The 15,516-nt window shown below is 50.8% G+C and overlaps 4 protein-coding genes across 4 annotated transcripts; 1 reads left to right on the top strand and 3 right to left on the bottom strand.

The window, feature by feature from the left end:
• Nucleotides 1-1,362: 1,362 nt before the first annotated feature.
• Nucleotides 1,363-3,796, bottom strand: SETTUDRAFT_49457 (uncharacterized protein; the record flags this gene model as incomplete). Its single annotated transcript, XM_008026959.1, has 5 exons — nt 1,363-1,775; nt 2,197-2,766; nt 2,813-3,224; nt 3,273-3,611; nt 3,659-3,796. Coding segments are annotated over 5 exons (1,872 nt in total), but the record flags the coding sequence as incomplete, so codon positions are not given.
• Nucleotides 3,797-4,409: 613 nt separating this feature from the next.
• Nucleotides 4,410-7,970, bottom strand: SETTUDRAFT_134976 (uncharacterized protein; the record flags this gene model as incomplete). Its single annotated transcript, XM_008027128.1, has 2 exons — nt 4,410-7,756; nt 7,809-7,970. The coding sequence occupies 2 exons, from the start codon at nt 7,968-7,970 to the stop codon at nt 4,787-4,789; spliced, it is 3,132 nt and encodes a 1,043-aa protein (XP_008025319.1). The 3' UTR covers nt 4,410-4,786.
• Nucleotides 7,971-8,161: 191 nt separating this feature from the next.
• SETTUDRAFT_134971 (uncharacterized protein) lies at nt 8,162-12,185 on the top strand. Its single transcript, XM_008027127.1, has 6 exons — nt 8,162-8,593; nt 9,136-9,335; nt 9,576-10,056; nt 10,104-11,016; nt 11,063-11,326; nt 11,374-12,185. The coding sequence occupies exons 1-6, from the start codon at nt 8,330-8,332 to the stop codon at nt 12,057-12,059; spliced, it is 2,808 nt and encodes a 935-aa protein (XP_008025318.1). The 5' UTR covers nt 8,162-8,329; the 3' UTR covers nt 12,060-12,185.
• Nucleotides 12,186-12,335: 150 nt separating this feature from the next.
• On the bottom strand, nt 12,336-13,280 carry SETTUDRAFT_19211 (uncharacterized protein; the record flags this gene model as incomplete). Its single annotated transcript, XM_008026696.1, has 2 exons — nt 12,336-12,677; nt 12,729-13,280. 2 exons carry the CDS (start codon nt 13,278-13,280, stop codon nt 12,336-12,338), a joined length of 894 nt encoding a protein of 297 aa, XP_008024887.1.
• Between the last annotated feature and the right edge of the window lie 2,236 nt (nt 13,281-15,516).

Here is a 15,516-nt window from a genome sequence, read left to right as displayed (position 1 = left end):
TCGCTGGGCACTAAGTCGAAACGAGAGAGTTACTCCTAAAACTTGAGATGAAGACTCTTAAAAACTGAACGAGAGAGTTACTCATTAAAACTACCTAAGTCGAAACTTTTTCTTTTTATCCCTAAAAGAGCCCGCTGGGGGATTGCTTTGCTTTCTAACATCTCTTTCTGTTATCAAAATGCTCTTTAGCACTAGGCGTCTAGTAAGCGATAGCTATCGCTTACCTAGACAAAGGCCGAAGCACCACAGACACACTTCAAGCACAAACTCGTATTTGTAAATAAATCTAGTTAGAACGGCCTCGGCCAAAGTCTTACATAGCCTCGAGCTCACTAGACTCTAATGGAACAATAATAATAAGTCGAGGCGCCGACTACCACATCGACCCACTTTGCCTATCCTTGCAAAGCCGTCGGTGAAGCGTTCCGTCCACCCCACAAGCTCCCTTGGAATGTCAAAGTACCGTCCTCAATCCCCAACAGGAATGTTCTCCGTCCGAATTGTCAGGGTCAATTACGTCATGTTGTTCAGAGAACGCGTTCAATGAAGATAGTCAAACTGCCCCTGGTTGCCATGAAACATTCCATTATTGGCCAAAGAAACTCCTGGATTCGCACTACTGATTGATATCGGTGAGCATGGCGCATTTCTACCAATAGAATCGGTGCAAACAGCATGGTTGCCCATGCGAGGAGGGCATGAGAGACTGGCCTGAAAATATTCGTAGCCAGTGTTTGCTTGGGGCCCTGGTGGCGCTGCCACTGAGGCATGTAGTGGTGTGTGTGCCGCGGGGGCATTGGTTGAACTGTCGACATTGCTGCCTGAGGAATATGCTGGTCGGAAAGAGTAATCCGTGTTCGTGCGCAAATGTGCTGGACATGAGTTTTGTCGTTGTGATGCGGTTGTACCATACGATGAGGCCATTACTGTGACGAATGGGGCCGCATACGGCTCTTTCTTTTCGCATTGACTTGGAGTTATCTTGTGCGTCCAATTGATATGCTCGAAGGGTCCCGAATATTGAGTCTCATTAAGCTCTTGAAATAGATCCTTGGGGTCAGACTGACGAATCGTTTCATGGCAGCGACTGGATTGTCGTCCCGGGTCATTTGTTGTACCCATCTTCGGCCTCTCTTCATTTAGCTCCGCGAGATCTCTGGGAGAATCTGGGTCTGTGTAATCGTGTGGCTGCATACGATCATCGTTAGAAGTCATGGCGTATTGTGTAACCGATCTGCTCAAACCTTGCACGGCGTCCGTTGGTTCAAAATTCAGAGTACCCTGTCTGTGCGAACCAGGCTTTAGTGCATTCTTTTCCCCGATTTTTGTGTTCTCTCGTTGAATTTCATGTTCGTTTGAATGGTCCGTGAGTAACCCTGCTGTATTCCAGTTCATAGGAGCGAAGGCCTCCTGGACGGAAGCTTGTAAGCCACAGTCTTCCAGGAGCTGCATCCCAGTGTGACCCATCACGTTTCCTACTGTAGCCAAGGCTTGTGTTGCCTCACTTTTCCTGGATCCCGGTATGGCGGTGCGTTTTTCTTGCCGACTGCGAGCCTCACTCTTGTTGTGGGGCGATTGCGCAACAATGTCGTACAGCGTCTTCAAACACGAACTGATTTTTTCGGTTGCATATTGTGCGAGTCTGTGCACGTTATTCTCGCCAAGTTCCTTGAATATGACTAAGCTTTGTTCGACTTTCAAAGCGCCATCGGTGATTCTACAGTGCTCTATCGCATCGGATACAAGGAGCATGCAGCTGTTGAATGCCTGTTGTCCTATAGTCCAATCTATCAGTGCTGATGGCTGTTTATGATAGAAGAATTCTAAAACACAAAGGATTTCCTCCGATGAGGCTATCACGGCAGCGCGGCCCCGGACACCAGTACTCGTTGACATCGTTGGTGACGAGTTGCTGGAATGGGAAGGGTTGACATCTTGGCAACTTGGCATGGTGTCTGAAGTGGTGCTTTGTCCCCTCTGTCGGTTCAGAAGTGTAAAATAGGTGTGGGCCTTGCAGTGGAAAACTGCTTTCTGTGAGCAGACTTATCAAAAACCGGGAAACACCCTCATAAAAACGCCAAGATAGTTGATTATCATGAAGGAGATGCTTCTCAAGTACATGAAATTCATTCGAGTTGCGGATAAGAATTCCCTCACAACGAGAACAGATTAGCAGGAAGAAATCGGTAAACGTACCAGCAGCCATGTTCATCAACGGCCAGAGCTCATGTGATGATGTGTTTTCAGGACGGTTCCAAGCAGCGTTGAACTGAAGTATCTCAGGTATCGTATCCAGTAACCGCCGAAGCGCATCTGTAAGCTCATCAATTCGAAGATTAATCAAGCGGTCGCTGCTTAGAATCTGTCTGGCTAGCACGGTAAACTGTGCCATAAATTCTCCAAAGCGCCGCACGATAGGGTCTGTCGTAAGTTCCTGCGGCCAGCAACAAGTTCCGATGCTACTGATTCCTAGCGGTCGCCCAAACGTCATCGAGTATTCCTCGTCAATCCTTAGCATGTACCACCATATCTTTTGTCTTGTTGCAAGTTCGGTCTGAGTCGGGGGGGCAGGTTCGAGGTATTTCGGATGACAATGGAGACCAATTGCGTAAGCCATTCTGATGGTCATGCCGAAAAGTGTGAAGGCATCCAGGAATCTTCCACTATTGGTCAAGAATTTCCCAACCAAAATAAGTACTTGGACGGCGAGAAGAGACGGCTTGTGCAAGAATGAAGCCAATCGTAAAGCTTGAAATGCGGCGGCAACTACACAAGATATAAGTTTAGCTGATATAGCCTTTGGCCGACTTACTGTAAACGTTGCCTTTTTGGGCCTCGGCTTTGACCTTGGCAGGATAGCATTCACCACCCTTCCCCCAGGTCGAGTGTTGAGCGCCTAGGGCAATCACTGTTAAGAGTAGTGCTAACATTGTTGGACACGACTGGGAGTTGCTTTTGACATCAGATAAGAAGCGTTCTACCTCAGTTCTTGATAGTGTTGCGGGCATTTGGATGCTCACAAGGTTTTCAAATGTGTCCAAATACTCTGATAGCTCGTGCTTTGCAGGCAGGCAACTGAGCAGCTGCGGGATGCATTCATCAGGAGATGCGCTAAAGAGTGTTGCAAACACATATGTTGGAGAATCCTCTGATGCGAACAGGTCAATATGGCGGGGCAATAGGTGCGCCAATGTCGCAGGGCTATCGACATTGACTGCTGCAAACTTGATTTATGTCAGTCCAAGCCTGATAATGTGTAGAATGCACCCTACATCGCTGATGACAGTGGCTATCCCAGGCGAGCCGAAGTAGATGCTGTCTTGCCACCCTGGATTTTGTAGTCGCTTCTGTTTCATGGCACGCCGTTTTCGACCTGAACCGAGCCCGTTGTCCAACTGCGAGTCGAAGCATGTAGGCGGATCAGATTCCTCGTCATGGGTCGGAATACTGAGAGCTCGAAACCGTTCTTTGAGTTGGAGATTCTCGGCGCGTAGTTTGCGTAGTTCGTAACTTTGTTGGATGGGGGTGTAGTTTCCGTCTTCAGCTATGAAGTGGCAGTCGCGAGGAAGGCCACGAGCGCAACACGCCGAACATGGTTTTGTACGATCGCACTATCATGCGTCAGCTCGTATGGAGTGGGCATCCAGAGAATGCCGACCTTCACCTTGCGCTCTCTACACTTTGTACAAGAGAGGAGCTGACGCTGTGTCTGTGACTGTTTCCTCCGACCAGCAGTAGTGGTATCCGCAATTTCATCCTGAAATGTATGTGCACGACGGAGTGGGACCTCGGCCATAATGTAGCTGAGAAATGCTTGTGCTTGTTGTCGCAATGATGAAGAAGACGACGCATAGAAAAGTGATCCCAATGCACCTAAGAATGTGATAGACTCACAGTAAGCCGGCGAGGGAAGTGTAAAAATACTGAACGATGTTAGCTTGAACCGCACATGCTGGCTGCAGCTGTCGTTGGTCGGCAGTAATTGCGATCGTCGAGGAATCTCGGCTTCGACGAGATGCTGTAATCAGGAAATGCACATGGTAAGCCTCACTTGGTTGACTCAAAACTGAAGAAGTGTGAAAGAGGAATGACACGCTAGGGACGACCAAGGTGATAATGCACCTGCATCAGACTACCAAACCAATCGTGTTGCATTGCGCATACGCTACTCCTGTCTGGCGTCATGGCGCCGTTGTACAGTGATATCGCCAAGTCGATCCAAGGCTATCGGAGCATTACATGACACTGTAAAGTGCGCATAAACTTGGCGTGTTACTCACGGCCCAAACCTGTGGGCGTTCCCATCCTATCCTGTCCATGCGCATTCGCATAACCGATCGACCAGGTTCCTTGATGCGGCGTGGCTAGTGTACACAAATGCTACCAGGACCAAGCCGACGCCACGATCTGGACACGAGCAGATCTACGCCCACATTAGGTCCTTCTCCGTGGGTGCATACGTGGCTTGCATCGACATGTCTTGGTGTACTGCATCCAGAGAGACCGTTGACCCTTTCTCGTAATTTGACAGGCTGTGGCTGCGAGGTTCTCGCCACTTTTCCCTCAATGTCATGGTAGTAAATGTGAATCCAAGCCATTTGTGATCTAGCGGGGTGTTGAGAGCGCGCATCCTTACCGGCATAATAAAGACTCCATGTTGCCACGAGAGACCAAAAGCGTCGACCAGTCAAATTGTCCGGGAACATATCCGCATGGCTAAAAAGAAAGGGAGACGCTCTTTGACCATGCTCGATAACAACTTTCTTCAGCCCCATATAGGCCGTACTCAGACAGCAAAATCCTCGCTACGATGCACTAGGCGAAGCGGCTTCACAAAGACGCATCTAGCGAACACATCAACCCTGTCCAGCATAACCTCCCATTCGTCACCTTGCTGAACACCCTCTTCCTCTCGCATGAAAGCCGCAAGTCCATATTCAGACAAAGGCCCAATGGACCCTCGGCCTGGTTGGACGAGTTGGACTTGGAGCCTGAACACCTCAGGGAGGGGCGCCTCGTGATACTTGAAGGCACGGAGGAATGCTTGAGAAGCCCAGAAGTTTGTGGAGTGCCGTTTCGCCATGGTAATGATGCGCTCTCGGGGAGACAGCATGATGATTGATTCCTGCATCTGCTTGGGAGAAAATGCCAGAACCTTCCGTGCTAAAACAGAGGCATCAACTCCATTGAATTGTTTTCCGGTTTGCGCTTCATATCGTATGGCGGCTTCGATCTGCCAATGTGCAATCATGTCGCCGAAACGACGTAGTGGGCTGGTGACCTTGACATAGCCAGGCACTCCGATAATCTTGTGCGGCAATGGAGAAGAATGTGGAATGGCTCTACCCATAGCTCGCATGAGTCGCGTGGCGAGAATTTGAGGCAAGTTGCCATGCTTAGCGTGATGTGCATGCACAAGGCTCTGGAGTTCTTCCAAAGGCATTTCTTCACGAGATGGGGGATTGACTGTGCCTCGATACATGACGGGTATATGTCGCTCAGTGCACCATTCTGCCGCGGACCGACCAGCAAGCATCATCATCTCCTCGACAATGTTTCTGGGTCCAATGGTGAGCTGCATGGTCTCCTTAGGCATGGTGTTTGTGTACTCGATGATTGGATCTCCTCGAACAAAACGTGCTCGTTCAACTGAAGGCGGAAGCCAAGTCAAACCAGCTGCGCCAGCGCTTTCGTAAACCTGGACATTTATGCTGTTCGAGTTGAATCGCATGCCGCCAGCAGCTTTACGACCCTCCCATAAAGCTTGGGCCGCAGTGTACAGATCGCGAAGCTCTTCTAGCTGATGGGGTGAGATGTTTGGAGGCGACCGTTCCTCGCTACGTGGCACCTCTCCACCAACGACTAATCGTGTACTGTGCGGAATGCTGTCGTCGCCTAAGAGCTTGGCCACCTCAGAGGGAGTTATACTGATAACGTTTCGGATGATGCCATGCTGGATCTTTGTCTCGAGCACGCTGCCAACGCTATTGATGCGAGAACTAAATGTGATGGCAGGGCGATCGCGGTCAAGGCTGAAATGTTCATGGTTAGCCCAATTAGGAAGCATGGGGTAAGTCCGCTCTGGCGTATAAACAGTCTCTGTCATATGTGCAGCCAGTCCAGAAAGTGTGTGAGTTTTATCGAAGAATGCCGTTGGATTGGCCACATGGACATGGATCCAGAATTCATTTTTTGAATCTTTGACTCGCTCAATGGAGATGCCGTCGTCAATCTCTTTGGCACCCACATCATCGATGCAATACACGGTTGTCGACCCCCAGTCGCGCCGGAAATTGGCCATGGAGTCACGGAAGTCGGGATTTCTTCGTGTGAGCTCTGCCTTGTTGTTGAGGAGCTCCAGATTCCGCGAAAGGCGCACAGTAGGAAGCATCAATTGTTCGTCATAGAGTGCGCGGTTCTCGTGAGGGGATACCACACCAATCTCCTGCAGGAACAGCAATCCAGTTGCTTGCCGGATACTATTCAAATTGTCTTCCGCGGTACCCTCATCCCGGACCACACCTGGGCGATAGCAATCCGACGCGGAAATCAAACCAGCACAAGCAGCATGAAGGCCGCCCATGCCTGCAAACTGATCAGTGAGTGCCCATGCCTGTAGGAAACTTATGATCTGTTGATCGGTGCTTGTGAACTTCTCTCCCCATGTAGCCTTCAAGGTAGTACCCTCAAAAAAAGATGTTTTGACTGGTCCTACGCCACCATGATCTGGCTCACGGTCCTGTCGACTTTGCGCGATAAGCCTCCGTGCTTTTGCGAGAAAATCATGAATATACAGTGCGCCTTTTGTACGTGCCTGAAAAGCACCTTTTCGGTCGGCTGCAGCCAAGGCGAGACATTCCCGATAGTCGCGGATCCACTCGTGAACTGTTTCAACAGTCTTGACATCAGTCTTTGGTCGAATGGCAAAAACGTTGGTCAGTCTGTGGGTACGGGAGTCGGAGCGAAAACGATATTCGTTGTGGTTCAGAACCTTGCGTACAGCTAGCAGAGCAGCTGGCGAAGGTTTCCATACTGGATCGTCGGGCGCGAGCAACGCCTTGGCAATTTGGGTCAATGTCATCATACGGGTTCTTTTTTCGTCAGCCAGGACTGTGTAAGCTGTATCCAGAGCCGATGCGTTTGTACGGTAGATGTCCTCTGCATCGTGGGTCATGCGTTCTAAAGCGGCCACGACAGGGGAGGACAGCTCTCTGGGAACATGAATTTCGCCTTTTGGGTTCACATTCTCTTGGGTAGTCGGCAAGAATGGCACAAGCGGCTGCACAAGCGCAGGGTCAATGCAGCCTTGGATGACGAAAGAGATCCTCTTCAGGACCGAGTGTGCCCATCTCCCGTTGACCGAAAAGAATTGGCTTTCAGTGTCCAGCTGCTGGACAAAGACAGCAAGCACCGGCTCCCGTCCGGCCTGAGACAGTTCGACGACATCGCCAGGCTTCAGAAAAAGTCCAACCGTTATCAGATCTCCATCTTGGTCTTCCTCTTCTGCACCATTCCATTCAGTTGTCTTGGCATCCTCATCTGCTTTGAAAACAGATGACAGCTTTACGAGAGTGTTTTGAATGTCTCCACGAGCAGGATGATTCTCGAACCCCATAAGCCCTTCTTCTGTTGGGCCTCCATATAGATCTTGCCACTGTACGAGGTGGTCTCGGATGGCGGTATTTTGCGGGCGGGGGAGAAGGGATGGGTCGATTGTTTGCGGCGAGACATTGGCCGCAGACGATAGTTGCAAGCGCTATTTCCTGTAAGAATTTTGTTCTGCTCCTAATGCGCCCATGGCTACCTACATTTGCAGTGGCGTGCAGCGCCCGCCGAAAAGTTGGTGCAACTTTTTTGGCAGAAATTTCTCGGTGAAATACCAATTGGGTTGAATTTCCATGCCGACTGATGAGACGCAACTGGCACGGCAGGCACACATGGCCGGGTATCGACTGTAGACGCGGATACATTGTAGGAGGTGAGTGGTGAATAATCAGTCATGTCATCAGTCGCCGCAACCAAAAAATGCGGCGGAGGCGCGCTCCATGCATGTCTGTGCGCCGACGCTAAGGCGCCGCGCGAACTCACATGCTTGTCTGCCCACGCCCTCTTCTTTCCTTCACACCCACCACTCACGCCAGGTATGTAACATTCCCGCCCTCCCCGAGCTCGCGTCTTCTATGATGTATCCAAAATTATAGCATGTATTATCCGACCGTCGCTCTTGCGGCAGACTGCGGAACATTATTATTCCTGACAGAAATTTTCGACTCTCATGGGCTTTCGCTCTGTGGCTACGACATATTGCTAACGCTGTCTACTAGGCATCATGGCACCTGCCAAAGCGCCTGCGGGGCACTTCTCAATCCTCTACTTTGCCGCCGCTTCGACGTTTACGGGCAAGACGAGCGAGCACTTGCCTGCGCCAGTGCAGGTCGGCAGCCTCTTCGCGGTGCTTGAAGACAGGTACAAGGGCATCGAGGAGAAGGTGCTGAGCAGCTGTGCGCTGACAGTGAACCTGGAGTATGTGGACATAGCCGACGATGCAGACAGGCAGATCGGGGAGGGGGACGAGGTTGCCATTATTCCACCTGTCAGCTCCGGGTGAGGGGGCGAGTGAGTAATCAGCCATGCTTGACGCAGCTGTATGAGAAAGAGAGGGAGAGAGAGAGTATACGAAGGTCCTGATGCATGATGATCTCACGAATTGCGGTGTGGTTGCCGTGTGCTAGCTAGCTAGTGAGTGGTAATGATGAAATGAACGCCCATGTCTCCATCTTCGTCGCCTGGCGTGCACCCACTGCATCCAGCTGTCCGCTCAACCGTGCCTCGTACTCTTTGCCGCGTCTGCAACTCGTGGCCGTGTGTACCTTTCTGAATTTTCGCCGTGTGCAAGCCGGCCCCATCCAAGGCTAGCGCGTGCGCATTGACGCTCCAGCTAAGTGCCGCCCGCCCTTCGTGCGGCGCAATCCACCACGGAAGTTCGGGTGATATACGGCCACCGACGCCGACCTGGAAACAGACGTCGACGCAGCTGTCATGGCAGACCAAAGCCAGATAGATCCCAGGCTCTTCGCGAGCGCCTCGTCGGTCCCTCCGCGCAGCCAGCAGCTTTACACGTCGGCACCGCAGCAGACGTCGGGCCATCCCTACTACCTTCCATCGCCCACCGCTCAACACCATTCCCAGGCCCAGCAGCCCCCGCAGCTCTCACAGCTATCGCAGCCCGCCCCACTCGCAAACATACTCGATCCCGCCCTCGAACAGACGTCGCCCACCGGCCCCGAGGCGTCGCATGACGATGACGAGCACGAAGACGAAGGCGACCACGATGGGTACGTCATGCAGCCCGCCTCTGTCCTTTGCGACACCAAGGCGCAATCCCTTTGCGGCAACACCGGCACAGTGGCAGCCAGTGCTATTTGCACGCGCCATGTCGCGGCAGAAGCTGCTTGCACACAGCCAAGTTCGCTGCTCAATATCCCATCAAGACGCGCGCGTCGCTGAGCACTGCCGAGCGACATATATCAGCACAACACTTCACGCACCGACACCGGGCTGACTTCTTGCAACAGCGTCCATGATACTCCGGGCTCTGTCAAGTCCCCGGCCGACCTGAAGCGCCCCAGGGCATGCGATTCGTGTCGAGGGCTCAAGGTGCGCTGTGACCAAGAACGGCCAGACCTATCATGTAGACGATGCGCCAAAGCAGGGCGGCCATGCATCACGACGCCCCCAACACGCAAGCGCCAGAAGAAGGCCGACAGCCGGGTGGCTGAGCTGGAGCGCAAAATCGACGCGTTGACTGCGACTTTGCACGCGCAAAAGGCCGGAGGGCCGGACATGAGGCATCACGGAGGTTTCCCACACCACGAAGGCGCTACGAACATGGCACCCATGCCTGCAGAAGGTTCCTCTCGGCTAGGAAGTCAGCAGCAGGACTGGTCTAACTCAGCAGCAGGCAGATACCCAAATATTCCTCCTGGGTACGGCCCGGCACAGAACATACAGCGAGGCCCTGAGCCAAAGCGGAGGAAGCTGGATAATGTGCATCCTGTGAGTACATTGCTACACAGGTTCCAAACCGGGAACTAACATTGTAGACGATCCCCGAAGATATGGATGCCATACATCGTGACCTTGCCGAACATCCCGAAATGAAACGTACGAGCAAGAGCAAAATTCACGCCGACCATTCCCATATCAATCCCCTTATTGACAGCCTCATGACGCCCGAAATTGCAGAGCGTGTCTTTGTTCGCTACATAAACGAAATCTGTCCGCACTTTCCGGCAGTGCCTATTGCTCCGGGTACTACAGCCCGTGAGGTCCGGGAAAAGAAGCCACTTCTGTTCCTTTCCATCATAGCTGGATCTTCTCATGGAAGCGCAGAGCAACTTGTCTCACAAGAGGTTCAGCGGGAGTTGACGGGGCTCCTCAAGGATCAGCTTGCTGACCTGATCTGGCGCAACGGAGAAAAGTCGCTCGAGATTGTGCAAGCATTGCACATCGCCGTGCTTTGGTACCGCCCGCCTCTCCACTTTGAGCAGCACAATTTTTACATGATGGTGAATTGCGCTGCCGTCATGGCTCTTGACCTCGGTCTAGGAAGAAAGGCGACGCCGAATGTTATGAAAGTTTCGGGTGGCAACTTCAAGACATTCCACCCTGACTCGAACAGCGTTGAAGCGAGGAGGACCTTTCTTGTATGTTACTACCTTTGCATGAGCATTACCATGATCCTACGACGACCAATCTTGCTGCGCTGGACCAATTTCATGGCAGACAGCATCCGCCTTCTTGAGACTTCTCCCGAGGCCCTTCCGTCAGACAAATTGCTTTGCCAACAAGTCAAGCTGGCGCACATTGGAGAAAAGATATCGGTCGAGTTTTGCATGGACGACCCTTCGATAGAGGTGACCATTTCTGATCCCAAAGTCATCTACGCTCTGAAGATTTTTGAGAACGAGCTGAACACGCTCAGAGAGGAGAACAGCGCTCTTGGCGATGTTGATCGTAAGTTACAGGCAACCGAATGCTATGCAATCACTAATTGATCCAGCTACTCTACGACTGGGCGAACACGTTACAAATCTCTATCTGCACGAGATTGCCCTCCACCAGAACCAGGGCTGCGCTGATTTACAACCACCCTACACGTCGGATACTATATCTACGAACGTGGCTTTGGGGACTAAGAAGGATTCTCCTGTTGGCCCAGCCCATATCGGTGCTTTGGGTGAATGTCTCACAGCCACGCACGGCATACTCGACACAATATTAAGCATTGAGCTCGATATTCTTCTGACTCTGCCTGTTATATTCTGTAGGTCGGCACTGGCCCGCGTGAAGCATACTGCTAATTGGATCTAGGTGTACGAGCTATCTATGCAATAGTATGTCTGATGAAGATGTGGGTATCCGTAACAAGCTCTGGTGAAGTGGGCAGCATCATCAAGAAGGAGGACCTGCAGATCGAGGCGTACACGGAACAGCTAGTGTCGATGTTCGACGCCATTGTCTCTCGCGATGGTCAATCACCCCATGGCAAATTCTACTTCGTCGCCAAGCGCCTCCAGGAACGCTTTGCACGTATCAAAGCAGGGGCCAATGAACAGCAGCCAGAAGCCGAGTACGAATCCAGGCGCAACTCAAACCCGTCCCACAATGCCTCGACTCATCAATCCTCTGCAAAACAAACACCGCTTCATCTTCTCTCCGAAGTTGCAATGGGAAGTAGCAACAATGGTGCCCAGCAACAACAGCAAACACCAGCGCAATCTCAGTCCCAGCAACAGGCTCAGGCAGCTTTGCAAGCGCATGCGCAGCATTCGCAGCAGGCCATGCAGTCAAACTGGTATCCCAATATGCCAAGCCAGCCTACGGCAGATATGATGGGCATGGGCGCACAAGCCCCCTTTGATATGAATTTTGACTTTACGCAATTTGACCTGGGCACTGGTTCAGACGCAGATCTATCTGCTCTGTTCATTCCAGATTCAATGGTAATGTGGGCGTATCCGCCGGACCAGAATATGCAAAGATACACTGGGTTTTAGTCATGATGTTTCATCAGGCTTGAACACAGGTCATCTCGATGCATTACGTGAGTATAAACAAAACATTGGAGGTATTTCTGGCTTTTGGCGCTTAGGCGGACATGGTTGTTGACGCTTGTATCATTAGGGTTACTGTTTTAGCAGTCTGTACCTCTCCGAACAGATGTACAGCGGTGTATCAATGGTGTTTGAGGATGAAAATAATGGCAGTCTAAATATCCAAGCTTCTATTTTCTAAGCTACTATACAGCAATTACTCCAAGCGTATGCTTCTCTTTACTCGAGCTTGTATTTAACCCTCCGCAAGAAGTCTTCAAGGCTCGTTACTCGTCCTCCAATCTGCTCCTGCGCCCACCGCACCAACTTGTCCTGCTCCGCTCCAAAATACCCATATTCTCTCATAAACGCAAACATGTCAAACAACTGGTCCCTCGACGCATCCGGAAAGAACCCCCTGACTACCTCATCCGGCAACTGCACATGTCTAGCTTTCTTCCCGGTAACCCTCGACATGACCTCCGCAATCTCGTCAGGCGTATACACAGCATCAGCCGCCGCAAAGAAGCTTCCCGCGTACTTTTCCGGCGCCGCCAAAATCACACCCACCCATTTCCCCGTCTACGTCACATCAATATACGGCACGCGCGCATCCCCAGGCAGCATATCCACCATAACGTAGTCAGCACCACTGCCCTCCTGTGCGGGCCGCGGCGCCGACCGCCCCGTGAGATTCTGCATGAAGGACGCGGGAGCAAAAAAGGCGCTCTGAACAGGTAGACTGCGAATGTACGCTTCGATCTCGGCTTTGACGTCAAAGTGCACGGCGTGCGTGAGCGCGCCCTGCGATAGCGCTGCCGGATGCGACATGGAGCTGAAAATAATATATCGTACACCTGCGTCCAGCGCAGCGCTACACGCATTTTTCGCCTGCATGGTTTCGAGAGCGCGCGCGCGAGCGTAGGCCGGTGGTGTGGTGGTCACGAGGAACATGTACGAGGCGGACTCGAGGGCTACCGCGAGGGATGCCAGGTCGTCGAGATCTGCCTGGGCGAGCTGAGCGCCTTTTGCAGCGAGGGCGCCCATTTTGGGGTTTTGCGTGTCCCGCGAAATGGCGCGGACGGTGTATTGGGTTGAGAGGTGGGCCGAGTCGAGGATGAAGTGTGCGACCGAGTTGCCTTGGTTGCCGGTTGCGCCGAAGACTGCGATGATGGGTTTGGCCATGGTGGGTGGGGTGGAAGTAAGGTGTGTAGGATGTATGTTGGTGGTTGATCTGGTAGCTGTTGGGGATTGTCGAGTGGTGATATTTGATGAACCGATGAGTTGAACCTGTTACTTTTACATTCCTCTTATATACCCTCTCCTCACACACATGCAGACATACTTAGCTCTACCCACACATACACACACCACCATCATGCGCCCATCTACAACAACACTCTTCATACCGGACATGACGGACATACGCAGCACAGCACAGCACAGCCTACACCCCCCCCCTAAACCCCTAAAATCCCAAAATACCCATTATAATATAATCCCTCCAATAAAACTCCCCTTCCCCATCCATCCTTACTAATCCCTACTAAACGCCCCCTCCTTCCCTCGCCCCTAACGCCGTCGATACACAGACAAATATCGGACATCGGACATCGGATGTGTCTACTCGGCTCCGATGCGCAAGATTGCCGTTCCGAGAATCGGGGTTTAGCACGGGTTTAAGAGTGGAAACGGCATTGTGAGGGGAGAGAGAGAGGGGGGGGGGAGGGTGGATTTTGCATATAATGACTGCGTCTTTATATGTATGTCCATGTATATTCTGGATAGATGGAAAGATGAAAAGACAGGAAGACATATGCGTAAGTATAATTTATCTCATCTTCTAAGTCTCTGTTATGCATTATACTTGGCTACGTAAGTACTAACCTCAATCTCGCAATCTATACATGCGCATACACAGCAATACAGCAACACTAGCACAGCGAGCATGTACCCTTTTTCTTTTTCTTTTCTTTTTTTCCTTTGTTCCCTTTCTCTTTCCCATGCTTTCGCTCTGACCCAGTATGTGTGTACATACACAGACAGACAGACAGGCGTCTCCGTTGCCGCAGTACTTAGCGGTTGTTGGGTGCGGGGCAGGACAAGGGGCAAGGGGTATTATTATTATTATTATTATTATTATTATTCTAGTTTAACGTCCTTTTTCAGCCCAAAGGGCTATATAAGACGTGTAGGGTTTTTAGGCCTACAAGTATCTAAGTAGGTTGTTTCTAGCTACGATATTTAGGAGGGGTTTTAACTAAATAAAGGTAAGGCTCGTAGCCTATTAGTTAGTAGGTAGGGGGTGGGATAGGGTGGGGGAGGTGTATAGCTACCTGTTATAGGTATTACTCCTCGTTTTCTGTGTTTCCCTTATACTAGGCTTGTATTCTAGCCTTTATTTCTTAAATAAAGGTAATAGTTGCTTCTATACCCTCTTTTGTTTAAAAGAGGATAGGTAGTAATAGATTGCCTTTGCAGGCTTCTCTTAGTCCTTTCCTTTTTTCTCTAGTTATATAGATTACATTTGAATAACGTGACGGATAAGCGAGTCGGTCAGACAAGCGAGTCGGTCACCCTACTAACTTTGATCACCCACCACACCTTTGCGTACAATGCCTCCAAGCTACGCTTCTTAGTTAATCTCTCACAAGGTAGATATTTAGCTTGCTCTCTCTTCTTTAGATAGAAACTAAATCTAAAGTACCTAACGCGCTGCTATAGCCTTTAATATTCTAAAATTAACACTAATTGACTAACGCGCTGGGAAGCGCGCGCAACGCGATTGCTAGCCTAACTTAGTGTGGGTGGTCAATGCGTGCAACGGGTCAGACAATGCAACACCACCACTAAAATGTCCGCCTATCAAAAATGAGGCTGTAGAGCACCATACAAAAGCTATTATCACGAGATTTTTTAGTGGAGTAGTCTAAATAGTTCAAAAAACAATCCTATCTACTCAAATTTCTTTGGCAGTTTGATGTTGCGGCCGCGCATCGTTGTTTTGGTGGTGGGCTGCGCAGCCGACGATGCAGACGCACCACCACTTTGGCTGCCTGCATCACCACCACCCTTTGACTTTTTTGACTTTTGAGACGATGAAGCTTTTCGTTTAGGTATATTTTGCTTATCGCGAGCTTTTTTTGAAGTTGCGACTGCGCGATCGCGAGCTTTTTAGGCGCGTCTTAACTAGAGTTCTTTGGCCCTCACTTCTCTCTCTTTATCCCTCGCTATTTTCTTCAACTCCCGCGCAGTCCTTGCCTCATCTATTAATTTTCTTCGTAGAGCTATACTAGCAGCTCGTTCCTGTTGTTTCTCTTTTTTTTGGAGTTTTTCAAGCTCTTCTTAGTGTTTTTTTTGACGTTCTTGAGCTCTCGCATCTTCTATTGTCCTAGGACTCCACACCACCGCCGGAGTATAA

This window comes from Exserohilum turcica (assembly GCF_000359705.1).
Source record: "Exserohilum turcica Et28A unplaced genomic scaffold SETTUscaffold_2, whole genome shotgun sequence".
Taxonomy (NCBI): domain Eukaryota; kingdom Fungi; phylum Ascomycota; class Dothideomycetes; order Pleosporales; family Pleosporaceae; genus Exserohilum; species Exserohilum turcicum.
This window is presented reverse-complemented; position numbering and strand designations above follow the sequence as displayed.

What these genes read in the sequence shown, in the direction of transcription:
- SETTUDRAFT_134971 (XM_008027127.1), top strand. Translation starts at nt 8,330, where the DNA reads ATGGCACCTGCCAAAGCGCCTGCGGGGCACTTCTCAATCCTCTACTTT. An exon ending in GACGAAGGCGACCACGATGG is followed by an intron (nt 9,336 to 9,575) that starts GTACGTCATGCA and finishes TTCTTGCAACAG; the next exon opens with CGTCCATGATACTCCGGGCT. An exon ending in AGCTGGATAATGTGCATCCT is followed by an intron (nt 10,057 to 10,103) that starts GTGAGTACATTG and finishes CTAACATTGTAG; the next exon opens with ACGATCCCCGAAGATATGGA.